General features: G+C 38.1%; 1 protein-coding gene across 6 annotated transcripts in view; it reads left to right on the top strand.

Annotated features, from left to right (window-relative positions):
• Positions 1 to 17,145, top strand: part of REV3L (REV3 like, DNA directed polymerase zeta catalytic subunit) — a 247,878-nt gene extending 230,733 nt beyond the window's left edge. For all 6 annotated transcript variants that reach the window (XM_081251232.1, XM_081251233.1, XM_081251234.1 and 3 more), the window contains 6 exons: positions 1,584 to 1,698; positions 6,181 to 6,318; positions 8,126 to 8,316; positions 8,990 to 9,236; positions 11,237 to 11,446; positions 15,935 to 17,145. In XM_081251232.1, coding sequence (XP_081107358.1) covers positions 1,584 to 1,698; positions 6,181 to 6,318; positions 8,126 to 8,316; positions 8,990 to 9,236; positions 11,237 to 11,446; positions 15,935 to 16,075 — 1,042 coding nt within the window. In that variant the 3' untranslated portion in view covers positions 16,076 to 17,145. The remainder of the gene's footprint in view (positions 1 to 1,583; positions 1,699 to 6,180; positions 6,319 to 8,125; positions 8,317 to 8,989; positions 9,237 to 11,236; positions 11,447 to 15,934) is intronic.
• Positions 17,146 to 21,271: the final 4,126 nt, after the last annotated feature.

Raw genomic sequence — 21,271 nt, 5'->3', positions numbered from 1 at the left:
TTTCAAAAGGAAATTTTGTAATAATCTATTTTTTTAAAGGCTATACTCGTATAATGAGCATCAGATGGGCTTAGAAAGAAAATATTATAAACAGCTTTAGGTGGTTCAGAATATAGCCTAGCTTAAAAGTATAATTAGCTATCTAAGGCCTATTTGTTGTGCCTTACGTTAAAATTAATTGATTGATAAATGTTTATTTTCAAGGCCTTAAGTAATATTAAATAAATACTCCTTAAGCTTTTCAGATCAAACTCTAACACAAGTACTATCTGCAATATTGGCAGACAAAGAGCTTTTCAAAAAAAACCATCCAAATGAGACTGAAAGTCCAATATAAAAGCATTTAAGAAATAATAAGATTGGTTTATGTGGCTCCAAGAATCTTAAAGTCCACGTTTCAAGATAGTATTCATTTCTACTATTTAATGTCTTTCCACTAAAGTTATAAATGAAGATCAGCTTTATAATCTCTATTTCTTAAGTATATTTATTCACCATTACTTCTTTTGGTCTCAGATTGTGGTATATACTGAAATGTAAAGTGCTATTACAGAGTTAGCTGGATTATATTAGGACAAAATGCCCAATACTTTTATCAGTTATTTTTTAGTATTTTTCATATTAGAATTTTTTTTATCCGTATTAGAAATCCTTCCCTCTTGACCTGCATATACTGATGGTGGGATTGTATGTCAGAAATATCTTTCTGGACTTCAGTTTCACATTATCTTTCAAAAAATATTTTTAATATATACCACTTATCTAGAAGTTCCTCTTCTAGGAATTTATTCTAAGGACATAGCTTGCCAAGTTATTATTATATATTAAATATTAGAAAAAAAATTTAATGACTTAGATTTCCAGTGGTAGGGGTTTGGTTAAATTATACTATATCCATACATTGGAATATAGTACAACTGTTAAAATAATGTAAAAGAACTAAGTGACACAGGAAAATGTTCACAATATACCATTAAATGAAAGGAAAAAGTTATCAAACTATGATCTGTGATCCCAAATGAGAAAAGATTTACAGATGTACACAAAAGGCTTCTAGTGTCTTTTTTTCTGAATGGTGAGATTATAAATGGCTGTTTTCTTTGTGCCTTTTTGTGTTTTCTAACTGTTCTTCAATGAACATATTTTATAAAATATACATGTGTTCTTTTCTAAGTTGGGTGGTTCTGGAAGGAAATTCCCTCCCATATCACAAGTAAATTTTCCATTTCTTTATAGTCATCATCTTTTATTTTGTGACTGACATAATTGTGTGTCATGGAAAGCTGTAAATGTATAGGAATGACCCAGGACCTTCTTGGCAGCTGTGATAGCTGTTCTGTGTGTAGCTAAACTAGAAACATTAGATGTCTTAAAGATCTGTAACAAGATATACTGTGAGCACACAGGAAAAGTGTGACAAAACAAGAAAATTCAGGTAGGGAGCAACTTAATAAGGAAGAGTAAGGGGGAAAAAAAGGTTTTCCTTGGTTTTAGAGTATTATCCAGGAAAGTTACTATTGATGAGATTTTTTTTTTGTTACAATGCCTTCCTCATTACCCTACTTTATTTTTAAACCTCTTAGTATGTTTGTGCTACTCAAAGGAGCCACTAAGGAGCAGTCTTTCAAGATTGGTCAGGAAATTGCTGAAGCTGTAACTGCTACCAATCCTAAACCAGTGAAATTGAAGTTTGAAAAGGTAAGAGAAATGTAATACTACTAACCACATATAAAATTCACATACCTTCTGTAGATTTCTGACTTTTTCAATACATTTTCAGATTTTGTAATGGTATATGGGTCTGTGAAAGTGTTAAATTTAAAGTATTTTCCCCTTATTTTTGTATAATTTTCTCAATTTTTTTGTAATGTCTTTTTTTTTTTTTTTTTGCTGTACGCGAGCCTCTCACTGCTGTGACCCCTCCCGCTGCAGAGCGCAGGCTCCAGACGCGCAGGCTCAGCCGCCATGGCTCACGGGCCCAGCCGCTCTGCGGCATGTGGGATCCTCCCAGACCGGGGCACGAACCCGTGTCCCCTGCATCGGCAGGCGGACTCTCAACCACTGCGCCACCAGGGAAGCCCCTGTAATGTCTTATATAAAGAAATGAAAAGACTATTCCAGTTAACTATCGCTGTGTAACCCCAAACTTAATGGTGTAAAACAAGCACCATTTTATTGAGCTTACAGATTTTTATGGGTCAGGAATTCATGAAGGGTGCAGCTGGGATGGCATGTCTCTGCTCCACAATGTCTAGGTCCTTAGCTGACAGCTAAGGACTGAAATCACCTGAAGCTTGCTCACTCTCATGTCAGGGGTTTAATGCTGCCTGCCATTTGGGACACCAGGTGGGGCTGTGAGCTGGAACACCTACACTTGGCCTTTCCCTGGGGCTACCTGTTCTTCCTCACAGCATGATAGCTGAGTTCTAGGAATGAACATCCCAAAGTGAACCAGATGAAAGCTATTTTGCTTTTTATGACCTAGTCTCAAAATCATATAGCATCATAGCCTGTCTAGATTTGAGAGGGAACATAGGTCCCCATCTCTTAATGGGAAGAATGTCAGAGTCACATTGTGAGAAGGCTATGTGGGATGGAAGATATTATTTCTTTGGAGAATGCAGTCTGCCACAGGACCTTCGACTATTTTCACTTTACTTTGGATATGAAATATGCATTTAGTTCTTTCTATATAAAAGATATGGAGCTAGGAGAGGTGTGGAATGCAAAGAAGCATGAGACACAGTCCTGCCCTCTAAGAGCCAATAATCTAAAAGGAAAGATTAGAAATGTATGTAAATGATCTTTCATTGTAAACTTAGGAAGGAGTCTCCCTAAGCACTGTAAGAGTGCAAAGAAAAGGTATTGTGTCCTCCTAGGCTGGATGGGGAGACTCCATGTAGGAGGTATACATTGCATTCTGTCTCAGAAAATGGTTAGAATTTCAATAGGCAGCCACGGTGCTGCAGTCATTCTGCACAGAAGAAAATGGTATATAGAAGGATATGGAAGTTGGAAATGCACAACATGGGAATACAGAGTAGTGGGAGAGAAGTCTGGAAAAATAAAGTTAAGACCAGATTATAGAGTGTCTTGAATGCCAAGCTAAAGTGTTTAAACTTTATTCAGGAAAGTTTTTCAAACAAAAGCATGACAGAGCTTTTTGGGGAGGACTGGCCTCACAGTGGTGTGGAGATGGATTGGAAAGAGGAGAATCTCAAGACAGGATGCCTCTTGCAACCTGTATATCCTGAAGTAGTGAGATAAACTAGCGAAAATAAACAATTCAAGAGAAAATGCAAAGAAGGATGGGCAGGAGTTAAAAGTGGTTGATTTAGGAGAGCAGGTGTAGAAAAGACAAAAGAGGAAGAAGAGAATCAAACATGACTCCCAAATGTTTATCATGCACCTACTCTGAAGCAAGAATTGTGCTAGAAGAGATTCAGAGAGGACTTGGATACAGTATCTGCCCTGAAGAGTGAGCATTCTAATTGCAGGGAGAGAGGGAAGAAAAATTAGAAAAGAGCAATGATGAGTGCTATTCTAGAAGTATGTGTGTGATGCTGTGGACACTCAACCTGTCTGGCAAAGTGAAGAGCATGGTGTCCTTAGAAAATAACACCAGATGTGAAAATTTACCTGAGATAGATCACAGGCCTAAACATAAAAGCAAAAACTGCAAAACTTCTCAAAGAAAACAGACATTTGTTAAGAATCGTGATGCATATGTTCATGAATATCAGTCTGTAGTTTTTTTGTTTTTTTTCTTGTATTGTCTTTGTCTGGTTTGGGGACAGGAAAAAAAAATCTGACCTCATAAAATAAGTTAGGGCCTCCCTGGTGGCGCAGTGGTTGAGAGTCCGCCTGCCGATGCAGGGGATACGGGTTCGTGCCCCGGTCTGGGAGGATCCCATATGCCGCGGAGCGGCTGGGCCCGTGAGCCATGGCCTCTGGGCCTGCGCGTCCGGAGCCTGTGCTCCGCAACGGGAGAGGCCACAACAGTGAGAGGCCCGCATACCGCAAAAAGAAAAAAAAAAAAAAAAAAAAAAAAAAAAAGTTGGAAGTGTTTCCTGTTCTACTTTCTGAAAGAAAAAGTGTGTAAAATTGGTACAGTTTTTTCTTAAATGATTGGTAAAATTCATCAGTGAAGCAGTCTAGTCCTGAAATTTTATGGGGGGGAAGGGATTTTCAATTACAAATTAAATATCTTTAATATATATTATTCAGGTTTTCTTCTCATGTCAGTTTTAAAACTTGTGATTGTCAAGGAGTTTGTCCATTTCTCCTAAGTTGTCAAATTTATTGGCATGAACTGTTTATACTTCCTTATTGTGATTCTGATACCTGTAAAATCTTTAGTAACATCCCTCCTTTCACTTTTGATAATTTGTTTTTCCATTTTTTCCCCCTTGATAATTCTAGCTAGTGGTTTATCCATTTATAGAACTTTCTGAAGAACTGTATCATTAATTTCCACTCTTTATTATCTCCTTCCTTACACTTAACTTTGGGTTTAGTTTGCTTCTCTTTTCCTGTCTTAATTTAGAAACTTGAATCATTGATTTTAAACAAAAATTTTTAATATAAGCGTTTAACAATAACAAATTTCTCTCAAAACACTAGTTTCAAATTTTGATATCTTGTGCTTTTATTATTATTCATTTACTTCAGTGATAATGACCTGTAGGTTATTTAGAAGTGTGTTAAGTTCCAAATTTTTAAGGATATTCCATACATTTTTTGTTATTCCATTGTGGTCAAAGAACATAGTCTATATAATTTCAATGCTTTTAAGCTTGTTAAAGTTCGTTGTTTGGTCTAGCATATGGTCTCTTAGTAAATGTTCCCATATGACCTTGAAAATCCCTGTGTATTCTGGTTATTGGGTGGAATGTTCTATAATGTCACTTAGGTTAACTGATAGTGTTGTTGAAGCCAACAACAATCTTACTGATTCTCTGTCAATTTCTAGAAGAGAGGTGCTAAAGTCTCCAAGTATAATCATAGATTTGCCTGTTCCCTCCTTTTAGTTCTGCCAGCTTCTATTTCATGCATTTTGAAGTTTTCTTATTAGGTGCATATACATTTATGGTTATGTATCTTCTTGACAAATTGATACTTTTATCTTTGATAATATTCCTTATCTGGAAATCTACTTTTTCTGATATTAATATAGCCACAACAGTGTTGTTTTGATTAGTAACAAGTGTATCTTTTTTCTAACCTTTCTATGTCCTTATATTTAAAGTGGATTTCTAGTAGAAAGCATATTGTTGTATCTTTTTGATGGAATCTAATCTGATCATTTCTGCCTTTTACAAGTTACATTTTTTACACCACTTTTACACCACTTATGTTTAGTGTGATTACTGATACAGCTTTGGGGCAGAGGAAAGGACCAATCTGGTAACATAAAAAGGTGTGGGGACACACACCCATTCATCCAGGAATTCCAATTCAAGGTATTTATCCTGTGGATTTATCCATGCACAGTTGTTCACTGGAACACTATTTGTAACTCCAAAAGATTGGAAACATCCTAAATAACCCATAGTAGGTAACTGGTTACAAAAATTATTATACCCTCATAAAGTGGACTGCTATGTAGCTACAAAACAAAATGAGCTTTCTTGTACAGGATGGAATGCTCTCCAAGATAAGTTATTAAATGAAATAAGCAAAGTGCAGAGTGATGTGGAAGGTAAGCTACCCTTATGTATATAAGTACACGTACCTAGATAGAATATTTCTGGAAGAATATACAGGAAATCAATAACAGGATGCCTCTGTGGAGGGGAAGGTAGACTTTTCATTGTATATTCTCTTATAACTTTTCAATTTGTACCATATAGTAGGTGTTACTTAAAGTCATTTTTTAAATTGTTTAAAAAGATATGATTGAAGACTTTGAGAGAGCAGTATCAGCTGAGGAAGGAGCAAAATTGATGGTGCAAGTAAAGGAGTGAGTGTGTGGTGAGGAAGTAGAACAACTCACTTTGTGTGCTTTTACCTGCAAGTGTTGTCTCATTTTGTATCATGAATTCGTTGGGCCCTAAGCCACACTTAGAATTTTTTATAATTGACATCTGGTTAAAGAGAGAAAAAGGCATATAAAAATATAAGATATTCATGGTTGGGAAAAAATGGTTATTGATAGATATTTTATTAATTTCGTCACAGGTATATTTGCCCTGTGTCTTACAAACAAAAAAGAGGTATGTGGGTTACATGTATGAAACACTGGATCAAAAGGACCCAGTATTTGATGCAAAAGGAATAGAAACAGTCAGAAGAGATTCCTGCCCTGCTGTTTCTAAGGTAAGTTTTATCTATCTTGTTGTCATCTTTAAGAAATAAGTGGTTAGGACTTCCCTGCTGGCGCAGTGGTTAAGAATCTGCCTGCCAATGCAGGGGACACGATTAGATCCCTGGTCTGGGAAGATCCCACATGCTGCGGAGCAACTAAGCCCGTGCACCACAACTACTGAGCCTGCGTTCTAGAGCCTGAGAGCCACAACTACTGAGTCCACATGCCACAACTACTGAAGCCCATGCTCCCTAGAGCCCATGCGCCACAACTACTGAGCCTGCATGCTCTAGGACCCCGCGTGCCACAACTCCCAAGCCTGCGTGCTGCAGCTGCTGAAGCCCGCGCACCTAGAGCCCATGCTCCGCAACAAGAGAAGCCACTGCAATGAGAAGCCCGCGCACAACGAAGAGTAGCCCCTGTTCGCCGCAACTAGAGAAAAGCCCACGTGCAGCAACGAAGACCCAATGCAGCCAAATAATAATAATAATAATTTTAAAAAAGAAATAAGTGGCTAAAGAATCTGGTACAAATCCTTAAGCACGTATCTAGGTGGAGGAACTATATAGCCTATATGACTATGTATAACTATAAGAGAAACTGTATGATTTTTTGAGAACTTCATTTCTAATGAAAACAACTTATTTAAGTCCTTGGTTTCTGACTTCTCCCACACCTTACCTTTTATCACAGTTGCTAAAAAACAACACTTGAACTTGATAAAAATTTCCTGCCTAATCACCTAGAGATGATATATGGCAACACCCAAAATCTATGGAGCAGGATAAAGAAGGGAAACTGAACAGAGAAATTTCATAAGTAATATAATCCATCCTAGATTAACTGAAATTCTGTTTACTTGGGTTACCAAATACAAGTTAGGGAGATTTCTTAACAATGGTAATATAAGTTACCTAAATTTCTCAACCATAGTATCTTATATTTATTCTTTCTTTATTCAGGCCCAGATTCCTTCTATAACAAACCAAAAATAAATGGTATAAATAGAATAGCACTCTATACACTGAGTTTTACGAGAGCGTTAAAAGCGTAATAGATTGACTGATAGCAACCTATTATGTCACATATAATATTATGTAAATTTGAGATATTTTTTAATACTAGTTTCTGGAAAAGATATCCAGTGCATTCTTCCTCTGAGGGAAGAATGGTGCCTTGGCTAAGTTAGCAACTTCTTGTGTAAATATGTATGGATTCCAGTACTCAGAATAAGATACAGAGCTTTCACCTGGAACTAATTTAAATTCATTCCACTGCATATATCTACTGCATGTCAGTCATTTTCTAGTAGAAATACTCCAGCACAGAAAATTCTATCACAGTATATATTTATTGACACTATAAAAAGGCAAAAAGACTGACTGTATTTCACTGCTTGGTGATGTTTAAACTTCTCTCTGTCCACCTGAATCCAGCCCTTTCTATAATAGGGTAAATAAAAAATAATACATGAAATGATGTCTGGCTTTTTGTGCCTGGAGTGTGCTCTTGGCTATTTAAGACAACTTAAATGTTTCATGTCGCTCATCGCACACAGCAAATGTTTCATCTGCATGTCATCCCGATATGATTTTCCTCAAACTACATAATATTCTATTTTTAGGAATAGCAAGTTAAATAAAGTCTCCAAAATATTTTCCAGTTTCAGTAATTTTTATTATCAGGTCACTGTAAATAGCAGATTGTTCAGACAGATCAGCAAGTTTCAGTAATTAACGTAATTGAAAGTATAACAGCAATGATGAAATATATTGGGGGATATTTTATCCTTATGAACATATCCGTTTTTTTTTAAAGATACTTGAGCGTTCTCTGAAGCTGCTATTTGAAACACGAGATATAAGTTTAATTAAACAGTACGTTCAACGACAATGTATGAAGCTTCTGGAAGGAAAGGCCAGCATACAAGATTTTATCTTTGCAAAGGAATACAGAGGAAGTGCCTCTTACAAACCTGGCGCGTGTGTGCCAGCCCTGGAACTTACAAGGTAATGATGTGCACAACAGCACAACCCCCAATACCTAGTAAGTGTAGTCCTGGGATTTGGAATGGTTTGGAGTAGATGAAAAGACACCCAGTCTGCAGGCACAGATACACAATTGTCTAGTCCCCTGCCCACGTGAAGCCTTCCTAAAGTGAGTGGGTGACCCCCATACCTTGCAAGTTCTAAAGAAGAAGAAAGAGCTCCTATTCCGGCCTTCCCTGCAGAAACTAAATTCAGTGAAATTGTAATCTGTTACAGAGCTGGAATTGATTGTTTTTCCCGTATCAGAATCACAATTTTGATCTACCAAAGCACAGAGATGGTATCATTCTAAAATCAGATCATCTAATCAGCTAAATTTTATCTTCCATTATTAGATTTACAATAGTTAATTCTTACTCTTAGGGGATAGGAAACAATTTAAGGTATAGTTGATATCTGCTAACTCATATTGTTCTCCATGTAACAGTAATTTACAAAGTAAGTTTTATTAAACTCTTACAGCATATCCACTTGGTGCCAACTAAGTGAAGTGTATACGGTTATCAAAAAAGTTACTTGAAGGTTCCCCTTGTCGAGTTCTCATGGTTTCATTATTGTTTAATTCTCATTTAATTTTCTGGAAAGATGCCTTCCATGACATCTTTGAGTGACTATTTTATTTGGATTTAAATAGGAAAATGCTTACTTATGATCGGCGCTCTGAGCCTCGAGTTGGGGAACGAGTGCCATATGTCATCATTTATGGGACCCCCGGAGTACCACTTATCCAGCTGGTAAGGCGCCCAGTGGAAGTCCTGCAGGACCCGACTCTGAGACTGAATGCCACTTACTATATCACCAAGCAAATCCTCCCACCCCTGGCAAGAATCTTCTCACTTATTGGTATTGATGTCTTCAGCTGGTATCATGAATTACCAAGGGTAAGCCTACTAAATGGTACTTGTGCTGTGACTCTAGAGAGAGAACTCACTTACAGTTTTCAGTGGAGCTAAAGATTCTATGTGCATGCTACCAGAGCAAGGCAAGTGCTTTATTATCCTATACCAACAAAGGTGCTACGTGTTTCTGGTTTAGTTTTCCACAAACGCCTTCCCAGCTTCTGTCAGACTGGCCAAATGATAGAAGATTAAATCCACAACTGCTTTGATGGTAAACACGTAACTATAAAATAGCTCAAAGCAGCTAATAAAAATTAAACAAAGGAGAGCAGAAAATCCCTTCAAAATGGGTGTTTAAGAAACGTATAGGATGTAGTAGCTAGACATAGTCCTGCAGAAACCAGACTAAGGAAATAATGTTAAAATAGCAGTTTACTAAAGTGAAACATGCAATGTGGAATCTGACCAAAGGGAGTTTTGCTTGAACTCTTTTTTTCTTAGTTTACCCATTAGAAGCCTGAAGGAACGATCTGTGGTTCTGTAATAATCTGGGATACATTTACTCTAGGAGAGTAGCAGTTGTTATCTGATGTTTAGAATTAGATCTGCTTTCATTTGCTCAGACTACGAAAGGCTGAGGGTATGCAGGAAAACTGATAAAAGTTGATACTTAAATTATTTTTACTTTCTCAGTGAGCACTTAGGACCTCAAGGAAAAGAATAAGCTGGGAAACTGAGGTTGAAGCTGTGCTAAAGAGAATCTGTGCTGGCCAACATCTGTAATGCTGTGTCCTGGCTCTACGCCACAAAGCTATTACTATTTTTCATTTCATCACCAGCAAGAATGTTAAAACAATGGCATTTATAAAAGGCTGACCTAATAACTTTTATGCAGAGTGACTTATAAGACAGCAAGGGAGTACACCAAGGGTATGATTGTAAGATGATAATGTTATTTCAGTGTGAAGAAGAGTATCAGAAGACATCTCTGAAACCAGTATTACTTCAAATGAGGAATGATTAGGTAACATGTATCTAATTTCATTTGAAATGTTCCAGGTTTACTTTTGCTTGAATTTTGCACCTTACTGCCTAACAAGTTATTTTTAACCTTCCACTTACCTTGCTGCCATAGCCCACATTGTGCAGCCTTAAACAGTATCTACTCTCAACCTGGATTTCCTCCTTTGTCCTCTGTGATCTCCACTGCCCCATATGATCTCATACATCTACATATCTCAACCAAAAAACTGAGTGACAGGGATTTCTCTGGTGGCGCAGTGGTTGAGAATCTGCCTGCCAATGCACGGGACATGGGTTCGATCCCTGGTCCAGGAAGATCCCACACGCCGCGGAGCAACTAAGCCCGTGCGCCACAACTACTGAAGCCTGAGCACCTAGAGCCCGTGCTCCACAACAAGAGAAGCCACTGCAGTAAGAAGCCCACGCACTGCAACGAAGAGTAGCCCCCGCTTGCCGCAACTAGAGAAAGCCCGTGCGCAGCAACAAAGACCCAACGCAGCCAAAAAAAAAAAAAAAACTGAGTGACAGGAGACTTTTTCTTTTTTATTGAAGTATAATTGACATACAATCTGGTATTAGTTTCAAGTGTATGACATAGTGGTTTGACATTTATATACATTATGAGATGATCACCATGATAAAGTCTAGTTATCATCTGTTACCATTTAAATTTATTATAATATTATTGACTATATTTCCTATTCTGTATATTATATCCCAATGACTTACTTATTTTATAACTGGAAGTTTGTGCCTCTTGAGACTATTTTTTTCCCAAAAATTATGAAAACAAAACAATATTATCTGATGATATTAAGCTGTAAAGGAAGGACTTTGTTCTTTTCTATAGCCCCATTGTCTAGAACAGTGCCTGACATATAGTAGCTATTCAGTATTTGTTGAACAAATGAAATAATGCCTTAGTGAACCTGTAATTAGCATGAGAATAGCCACTCTGCTATGCAGCTGGCTCAGACTTATTTCTGAATTGATGTTTTTCTGAACTGTTGTTTCTATAGATCCAGAAAGCCACCAGCTCCTCTCGAAGTGAACCTGAAGGGCGAAAAGGCACTATCTCACAATATTTTACTACCTTACACTGTCCTGTGTGTGATGACCTGACTCAGCACGGCATCTGTAGTAACTGTCGCAGCCAACCTCAGCATGTTGCAGTCATCCTCAACCAAGAAATTCGAGAGTTGGAACGTCAGCAGGAGCAACTTGTAAAGGTACAACCTTGTTCAAAAGACCCAGAATCCCAAGCAATCTGATTCTTCAGGGAAATGTAGTCAACTCTTGAGGGAGGTGTAGTGTAAGGTGTGAAGCTCTGGTGTGAAAGTGGAATAAGGATTCTAAGTTAATAAACTTCCTAAAATCCTAAAAATATCATAATTGAACTAAACTATTAAAAACGGCTAAATTTGTTTTATAATTTAGTTTTTGTTTTTATAGAATAGTGTATTACGTTTATTGGAACCATAGAACTACAATGTCCAGCCACCCAATTTCTTTTATAATAGTATTTCTAAAAAAGAAAGAAAAGTACTAATTGCTTTGTCTACCATATCTACTTACCATTCTCATAAAAATCTGGTTTTCCTCAAGAACTGCTAGTAAACTTGCAAGGTTGGCAATTCTGAGAGTCAAGATAGAAAATTAACAGTTAACATGATTTAATCTTCCTATCTGCCAGAGGCTGGCTGTTCTAGGCCCTCTTACAGATGAGTAAACTGACACAGAGGGATTAAGTAATTTGTGCCATGTTCCACTGGTAATAAGCAGCCGAGATGGGATACAGACATAAAATGCAGAGATAGTTTTTCAAATGTGGAATTCCAGCAGAAATAAACAATAGGAATCTCTTGAAAGAAGTTAGAAAATTAAATGTAAAGAAAAAAAATTATAGCACATCTTTTAAGCAGTATATTTCTTAAAGGACTGATTATATCTTATAGCATCATGTTTCAAGTTACAATTTTAGCTTTCAGGTGAGAGAATAACAATTTTGAGGTGGAGTTTGTTTTGTCTTTAGAAGAGCAATATATAAGGTTATTGGAGTGTTTTAAAACCAACCAAATAATTGAAAGGCAGTGTGATACAGTGGAAAATGAATCAAGCTGATAGTAAGAACATCAGGATTCCAGTCTGGACTTCGTAGTACTGGCCATGTCCTCTGGCCCCCGTTTTCTCAGAATGTGGGTTGATGCTCTTTCCTAGGTGCTATCTAGCTCTGTCATTGTGAATTCTCCTAAACGATCACTCCTGGCAGCTTATCTGCTCACATGCCTAATGTAATCCAACCACCTATGTAAAGGCCAGGTTCTACACCATGCCCCTCAAGGTAAAAAGGCTTTTGAACCAAGTCAGAGTATCCACAGCCTCCTAGGAGGACAACCTAGCTGCCACACAGTTGAAAAGGGAGAGAAATAATCTCTTGGGAGACTAGGCTCTTAGAACAGAAGGATGATAAAGGACTGGTAAAGTATACACTGTTTCCTCTGCACCATTCTAGCTGCTATTCTGCACTGGCAGAAAACTCTGAAGTTGTATAGTGTATAGCCAGTCATCCAGAATGCATTAAACAGATTTCATTCAGGACAGTAAGATCTCAAAGTATGATTATTTTGATGCAACCACAGAAGCCTAGCTTACTGAAATGATAAAGTGACTTTTCCCTCTCCTAAACAGTTGTTAAGCACGCTCACTTTTCTCCTTCCCTTCTGTTACCATCCTAGTCCAACCACCGTTATCTCTCCCCAGACTCCTGCAACAGCCTCCTACCCTGATCCCCCGCCATCCTGTCCATTCTCAACACTAGCTCGAGCTTCCCCACTGAAGAGAAAGTGAGCCCAGTGAGGGCAGAGGCCCTGCCCTGCCCTTGCTGAGTTGGCTGTGCCTAGCATGGAGTCCAGCCCATGGTGGGTCGTACATATGTATTAAATGAAGAAACAGCTTCTTGCTGAATGCACAGTTAAAGCAGCAGTAAGTCACTGGAGTGATTGCCAACCAATTTTCAGCCACTCTGTCCCAGTTTTTGTACCACTTTGTACTAGTGGTTCTGGTTAGTACAACCACTAGTCACTGGGTGACCCCAGCTTCTGTTTTTTTAGGTTACTACCCCAATGGCAGCAACCAGCCCTCATAGAAAATTCCCTAGTTGGCGTCTAGTACAAGGTGCAAACATGGGCAGGACCTCCAGAGCTCCACTGACGTCAGAGGCTGTGAGTGGCCTCTTCCCTGAACCTTACTATCTTCTGCCCCCAGCAACATGCACTACGCTAGCTAGTTGGTGCCATCAATTTAACCAGAACCTTCCTTCAATATTAGGTCTTATTTCTTACAAAAATGCAGTTTTAAAAGTAACACTTTAAAATAAGGATGGTTCATCATCTTTAAAGAGATATTTTAACTTAAGGACTGTTGTTTTCCTAAGAGAATTAAAATGTGTGTCTCCTATGCACTAAATAATCTGTAGGAATTTTCATAAAGCAGAAATTACAGGAGATAAAATGAGAAGTTGTCAGAAACATTAGTAATAGATTTGATACACCTCTCAGCCCAAGACCAGTCAAGTGATCAGAAATCAGTACAATTATTAAAGATCTAAACATTATAAGACAGACCTTTTAATTATATATCAAACTCTGTAATCCAACATGAGAGACTATACCTTCTTTTCAAGTGTTTATGGAATGTTAAAAAATTGAACATATTTTACTCTATAAAGAAAACCTTAATAAACTTCAGAAAGTTGAAATATTACAAACATTTTATCAATACAATTCTATAAAGCTAGTAACTTAATTATAAACTCAGAAAACAAAATGATCCTTCTACTTGGAAATTTTAACACTCCCTGTTAAACAAACACATATAAATTCTAGACAACCATAGCAGATCTCAAAGAAAAATTCATCAACTTAAACACTTTTAATAATAAACATTAAAAAATGAATTTAAGCATCTGACTGAAAATTTTTTAAAAAACAAGAAAGTAAGCCAAAGGATAGCAAAAAGAAAGAATCAATAACTACTAAAGCAGTTTTTGTTTTACGTTTGCTAAAATGTAAGTTTCCAGGTTGTGGTGTTTAAAGTGTTAAATGTAAGCTGCTCAGGGTTTAAATCACCAGTAAAGGAACTTGAAACTAAACACTGAGTTAAATTTAGTGAGGCAAGTAATTCCATCCTGGTTTATTTATCAGGCAAGCACAGCAAGTGCATAAATATTTATCAGTTTGTCCTGGCACCTGAACGTAGCTGCAGTACATAGAGCTGCAGTGCAGACATTCTGTATTTGGGAGTAGGTTTGAGTCTCTTGGCAGAGATCTAATCAGAGTAGAACAGCAGCACCCTTACTCTTCAAGAGAGCACGCTGAAGCACAGGGCTCTCAGTGGTTTGCTTGTGGCGGTATCATAATACTGGATACAGTAACCAGGGTGCTCAGAAACATGGGCCTTTCAAGTGACTGGAAGATACTGGCCCGAAGAACAAAACTTTTTTTGCCCTGAGAGACCTCTAAAACAGAGGCTGTTAGATACAGGTCAGAGAATTAAGTACGGCAGAGCTGATTTCTCTCTTAAGAGAGAATTAGTACGGTAGCTGCTATTTGCTATCCCTTTTTTTAATCACTTGGATACACTATTCACATAAAAAATCAGCATATATTTTCTTGACCCTTGGGGCCCTCACTAGTAGCCTTTAATGTTTTTCATGTTTTATCAATTTTTTAAACTGTATGTATAACTTGAGACTTTACATATTAAAATCTGATCACTGGGTAAGATATTATAATGCTTCTCTTTAAAAATTGCCTTATGGGGCCTCCCTGGTGGCGCAGTGGTTGAGAGTCCGCCTGCCGATGCAGGGGATACGGGTTCGTGCCCCGGTCTGGGAGGATCCCATATGCCGCGGAGCGGCTGGGCCCGTGAGCCATGGCCGCTGGGCCTGCGCGTCCGGAGCCTGTGCTCCGCAACGGGAGAGGCCACAGCAGTGAGAGGCCCACATACCGCAAAAAGAAAAAAAAAAAAAAAAAAAAAAAAAAATTGCCTTATGATTTATTATTTTCCTTTAGATCAGATCTCATTATACATCAGAATCACCTGAGAGCCCTAAAATATACAGATTCTTAGGCTCTTATGCCCAGAGATCCTGATTCATTGGTCTGGGATGGGGGTGAGGCATTAGTCTATTTTTAGGCTCATGTATATAGCCAGGGTTGAAACTACTGGTCTACACTACTACTTTCAAATTCACATGCTTTGATTTTTTTTTTCCATACTAGCATTTTCTCTTCTGAAATAAGAAAGTGGGTAACTTTTTTATGATTGGCATACAAAATGTTTAATATGAGTAACTTGAAAAAATAGTGTACATAGTGCATTTAAGAGACAGTCTTTGAATGGTAATTGGGTAGCCTATTATGTAGATGTTAATATAATAGGATTCTACCATAAGTGAAAGTTTATCTTTGGGATGAAATTAATCCTTAGGGAATTTTGTGCTCTGTGGTTTGTGAAATAATATCCTTTAGAAATGTGTTAACTTAGGGTTGGCTATGCTTCGAAGAGATGAAAATTAATGCAACTTTCTGTAATATGTGCCATATGTCTGCCTGTAATCTGTGGTGGGTCACAAAGGAGGGATTATAAAAGTTTGTTGTTTATACATCTAGATAGAAACTTTCCTATCATTTGATGTACTCTTCTTGTACTTTCAGATATGCAAGAACTGTACAGGTTGCCTTGATCGACATATCCCGTGTGTTTCTCTGAACTGCCCAGTACTTTACAAACTCTCCCGAGTAAACAGAGAATTATCCAAGGCACCATATCTCCGGCAATTACTAGACCAGTTTTAAATTGTCAATATCACAGAATTCCAGGTGCTATTTTTTTCAGTGTTTACCACTAAACTGTTGTGCATGGTGCTTTTTCAACTTTCATCGAGTCAAGTATGTTCACTGTCTGTCTGTTATCTGAAGACTATGAAGACTTTTATGCTGAGTTAAAAATTGTACTTCTTGATCTCTGAATAGCTCACTTCTTACAGTGTACAAACCCCTCATCCTTTCGCCTTTTCAACATTGTTTTATAATGCAGGTGTCGAATTTGCTACGGTATGTGTAACATCTTGTAAATCCATTTGAGTAGATCATGTTTACTTCCCTGTGGAAGGAGCACTGAAAACCTCTTTAAAAAAACATTCGTGTTTTCCTTGAACTGTCTGTATCAAGACGTGTTATATCCATTCACTTTATAATTTTGACTGCAAAATATTTTGTAAATACACTTTTTTACTTTTCAAACTAAGTAAAATAATGTGCAATGAATTTTATACAAATGATTTTCAAGTTGTTTGGTATATTTCCTCTAGGTTTTGCTTGACTCAGAGTAGAGTTGTTATTTTGATCAAACTGTGCAAACAATAGTACCATGTGTAGCATTTTGAAATATTATTTTCTAAAACCACTGTCTTGCTTTAGCTATTAATGGGGCATTGTGAGGAACTGTGCAAAGAAAGACTTTTTTGTTACAAACCTGTGGGCCTGTTGCAATACTTTAAAAATAAAAAATTTTATTCCATTTTTGCTTGTTTTGTATAGACATTTCTATTGCTTCTAAATATGCTTAAAATATTTTCTTTCCTTATGTACTGTACAGTTAATCTTATTTGCCATCATCTTGAACACAAAATGTGTATTTAGAATATTTGTATAACTGTATAAAATAAAAAAGGAATTATGTGGTCAGTGCATTGTTTTCTAAACTGGAAATCATTGTTTTAAAAGTTAATAATGGAAACCGTATTAAAATTGAATAAACTACGAAATACAGCAGTGTGGTTTTATCTTGCTATAAATAGAATGATCTTCATCTGTTTTATAAGCCTACATTAGTTACATCCTCCCTACCCTCTCTGAATTTTAATGAGGTAAATTTAACTCACTATATACTAATTGATGTTACAATTCCCTAACCAAAACTTTAAGATTTTTTTTTAAACGGGAGCAAGTAGTCTAGGAAACGTTTAGCTCTCATCCATGTTCATATTCATTTAGATAATAATCAATTTTGAAGCCAAGACTTTCCAACAGGAAAGCAAAAATTTTCTTAGTACTTTTTTAAAACTTAATGCCAGGACTTCCCTGGTGGCACAGTGGTTAAGAATCTGCCTGCCAAAGCAGGAGACATAGGTTCGAGCCCTGGTCCAGGAAGATCCCACATGCTATGGAGCAACTAAACCTGCATCCCACAACTACTGAAGCCCACGCACCTAGAGCCTGTGCTCCGCAACAAGAGAAGCCACCGCAATGAGAAGCCCGCACACAGCAACTACAGAAAGCCTGCACACAGCAACGAAGACCCAATGCAGCCAAAAATAAATATTTATATTTTGAAAAAACTTAATGCCAATATTTTCAATAGAAAAAAATTAAGATAGAAAGCTCATCTGGTTATGCACCAGAAGTAGGTCTAGGTACTGCCGAATTCAGTACTTGCAAATATTGGGATTTGTTTTCTGAAAATTATATGGTAAATATGTAATCAAAGAGATATAATTCATATCTGCACATATTTCTCCTAAGCCCTGTGGAGACATCATAAATCGCCACTTCTGTGGATCTTTTTTTGTTTGGGAGTCTAGAGCTAGTCCTTAGAATTAGGATTTTCTTACCCTTGTATGGGTGGCCATTGATGAACTTATCTATTACTTTCCCTTTTCTAAGTTCTGTGTTATCAGGACTTTCACTTATATCATCTTTCTCATCAATATAGCTAGACAAAATATTCTCAACAGAATAATCATTCTTAACCTCTTTATAATTGGACATAGCCAAACTAGCAAATGGTTATTCAATACTAGTGCCCAAAACAAGCTCAAAACTAGTTTTAAGCACGTAGCATATCTCTGGTTCCCTTTTGTGCAGGGAAATGCCTCCCTTCTAACTCTGTCCTCAGAGTCTGTAGCCTAACTGCCTTTTAATGAGATGCATCTGCTGTTTCAGTAACTGTCACCAGTGAGCGTGCTGAAACATGGACCTATTTTACCAAAAAATATTTTATAAGAAGCTTCCAGTATACTTTCATAATTATTTCCCCTCCCTTTTAGAACAGCTATTAATAAAGTTTTGTGTTTCACCCAGACCAGAAAAAAAAAAAGTTCATTTTCTGAGTAATGCTAAAGAAATAATCTCATTAAACATTCCCTTAAGGTTAAAACATCATTTTCTCTCATTCTGACCACTTCCCACCAACGTGTTTCCCTAGGTGTGAAGTATTAACAAAAACTACTTACAACTCTAGCTCCCCTCTTCACTCCCACAGAGGTCCCAGTCAACAGTGGGAAAGAGGCAAATGCTGAGCCATGTAATACTAATTCTACAGGAACTTCAATTTTCTAATAGTGTCTGTGAAGAAGGCCAAAACGTTGGGGAAAAACATTAAAATGTGAACAGAAGAGCAGTTAAAGAATTCTTAGAGGACGTAGTCCTGTGAGGGCTGGAGAGTTTGTAGACTGTATTCAGCCCTGCCAATTGTCACAGGACGTGCCCTCACTAGTCTCAGAAGAAGCACGTTCCCTGCCATCAAGAATGCTGCCCTTCCAGAGCTGTATTTTATACTAGTAGAATCCTGCTCCTGAATCATCTTCACCTTTCCATCTACTCTCCATTGTTTTCATAATAGCTGAAGCACAAGGGGCTTCCCTGGTGGTGCAGTGGTTAAGAATCTGCCTGCCAATGCAGGGGACACGGGTTCGAGCCCTAGTCCAGGAAGATCCCACATGCCATGGAGCAACTAAGCCCATGCGCCACTACTGAGCCTGTGCTGTAGAGCCCGCGAGCCACAGCTTCTGAAGCCCATGCACCTAGAGCCCGTGCTCCGCAACAAGAGAAGCCACCACAATGAGAAGCCCACGCACCGCAACGAAGAGTAGCCCCTGCTCGCCGCAACTAGAGAAAAGCCCACGCGCAGCAACGAAGACCCAACGCAGCCAAAAATAATAAATAAAAATAAATTTATTCAAAAAAAATAGCTGAGCACATGGATATTCCTTAAACACCTATCAAATAAGATTTAAATCGATTTCTCAGCTTCAGAATGGTATTTCTTAAAACACACATTTGATTTTATAAAGTAAAAATAAACCTGGCTATAAATGACATTACTAGCACTCTGCCAAGAAAAGGGGGAAGAGAAGGGAAGGCAGCAGTGCACAAGCAGCTATTTTCAGGCTGGATGTGTCCTGACCTCTCTCAATGAGACCTGCACCTCTTGGGAGGACAGTCTGCCAGTTGCACTCTACTCAGTGTCACCCCCCTAAATACCCATCTCTCCCCTGATGTGAGGAGACATGTTACCTTTAAACATTTTTGGTTTTATACAAGTGAATGAATTCTGATACCATTAATGCTCTGGAGTTCTGCTTAATAAGTAGTTTTATATAAGAAAATAGTCATGGATTGTTTCTAGCATTTGGGATCTGAGGAGGAAGTCATAAGATACAGCACTAAACCCACAGCATCTGTCTCATTTCCTCACCCTCATAACTCTGTTTTGTCACTTTGGCCAGCTCCAAGAGTGGCTTACAAAGAAAAATATCTTGTAGAGGAACGTTCAGATTTGTAAAATCAGGCTTCCGTATACATGTGGGGAGAAAATGTGACCAGGGAGACAAATCAAAATACCATCTTAGTGCCTGGGAGTCTCTTACTGACTTACTGCTTGTTGGAGGGAAGGACAGGGAGGCTGGGGGTAAATAATAGGTTAAGAGTGAGGAAACCCTGTGCCCTGGGGTTTCATATGATTGTTCATGGTAATGCAGCCCTTTGGAAAAGCAACTCATTTGGTCACAGATACTAAGAAGTTTAAAAATAGTCATATTTTTTGAAATCTGAGGATAATGCCACCTGCCCTAATAGAGGCTTTATGAATGGGAATGTGGCAAATGCAAAATAGTTACACAAATGTAAAGTATTAGTCATTCAATAAATATTTAATGAGCATTTAAGATATGCCCCACATTTTGCTCATCCAGAGAAACCAAGGTAAATCCCCTGTCCTCATGTATATCAGTCTGTTAGTAAAGACAGATAGTTGACATTGGTTTCAAGATGATACAGATTTTTTGCCTCTTCCTCCTCTATCAGATAAACCCAAAACTAAAAAAGAGAATGCCAGAGTTGATCACTGTTAGAGAACTCCAGGAAGGCTTAGCAATGTAAGACCCCAGGTGGGAACTGAATATTTAAAGGGAGCGGTTAGTCTAGTAGGCCAGCACTAGCCCCAGGACCACGCTTCACCCACTAGTGGGCAGGCACCAGCCCTGCCTGGGGTCTCCTGGACCCTGACTCTGCTGACCCCTGAGATAGCACTAGCCCCGGGGCCCCCTGGGGTTCCACAGCCAGCCACCTCATGACCCAACCCTGGCAACTAGCAGGCCTCTGCATAAGGCAGGGCCTGGCAACCAACTGGACCAGGGGCCAACCAAGCCTACTAGACTGCCCACACCAGTCAGCCTGCCACAACAGAAGGAGCCACACAGCCAACAGAGGAGGCATCCCTAGAGCATACAGATCTGGTGATGAGGGGAGTGCACTGCTGGGATACACAGGACAGCTCCTGCAAAAGGCCACTTCTCCAAGGTCAGGAAATGTAACCAACCTACCAGATACATAGAAATTTAAGTTAGGGAAAATGAGGTGATAGAGGAACATATTTCAAACGAAGGAACAAGATAAACTCCAGAAGAAGAACTAAGTGAAGTGGATATAGGCAGTCTATCCAAGAAAGAATTCAGGGTAATAATCATAAAGATGATCAAAGAACTTGGGAGAAGAATGGATGCACAGAGCAAGAAGTTAGAAGTTTACAACAAAGAGTTAGAACATATAAAGGACTACCTACCAGAGATGAAGAATACAATAACTAAAATGAAAAACACTAGTAGGAATCAACAGTAGATTAAATGACACAGAGGAATGAATCAGCTAGCTGACAGAGTAGTGGAAATCACTGATGCTGAACAGAAAAAAAGGAAAAATAATTAAAAGAAA

Source organism: Mesoplodon bidens, assembly GCF_964165515.1.
Source record: "Mesoplodon bidens genome assembly, chromosome: 12".
Taxonomy (NCBI): domain Eukaryota; kingdom Metazoa; phylum Chordata; class Mammalia; order Artiodactyla; family Ziphiidae; genus Mesoplodon; species Mesoplodon bidens.
Note: the sequence above shows the minus strand (reverse complement) of the source record. Positions and strands in the feature narration are given on the sequence as shown.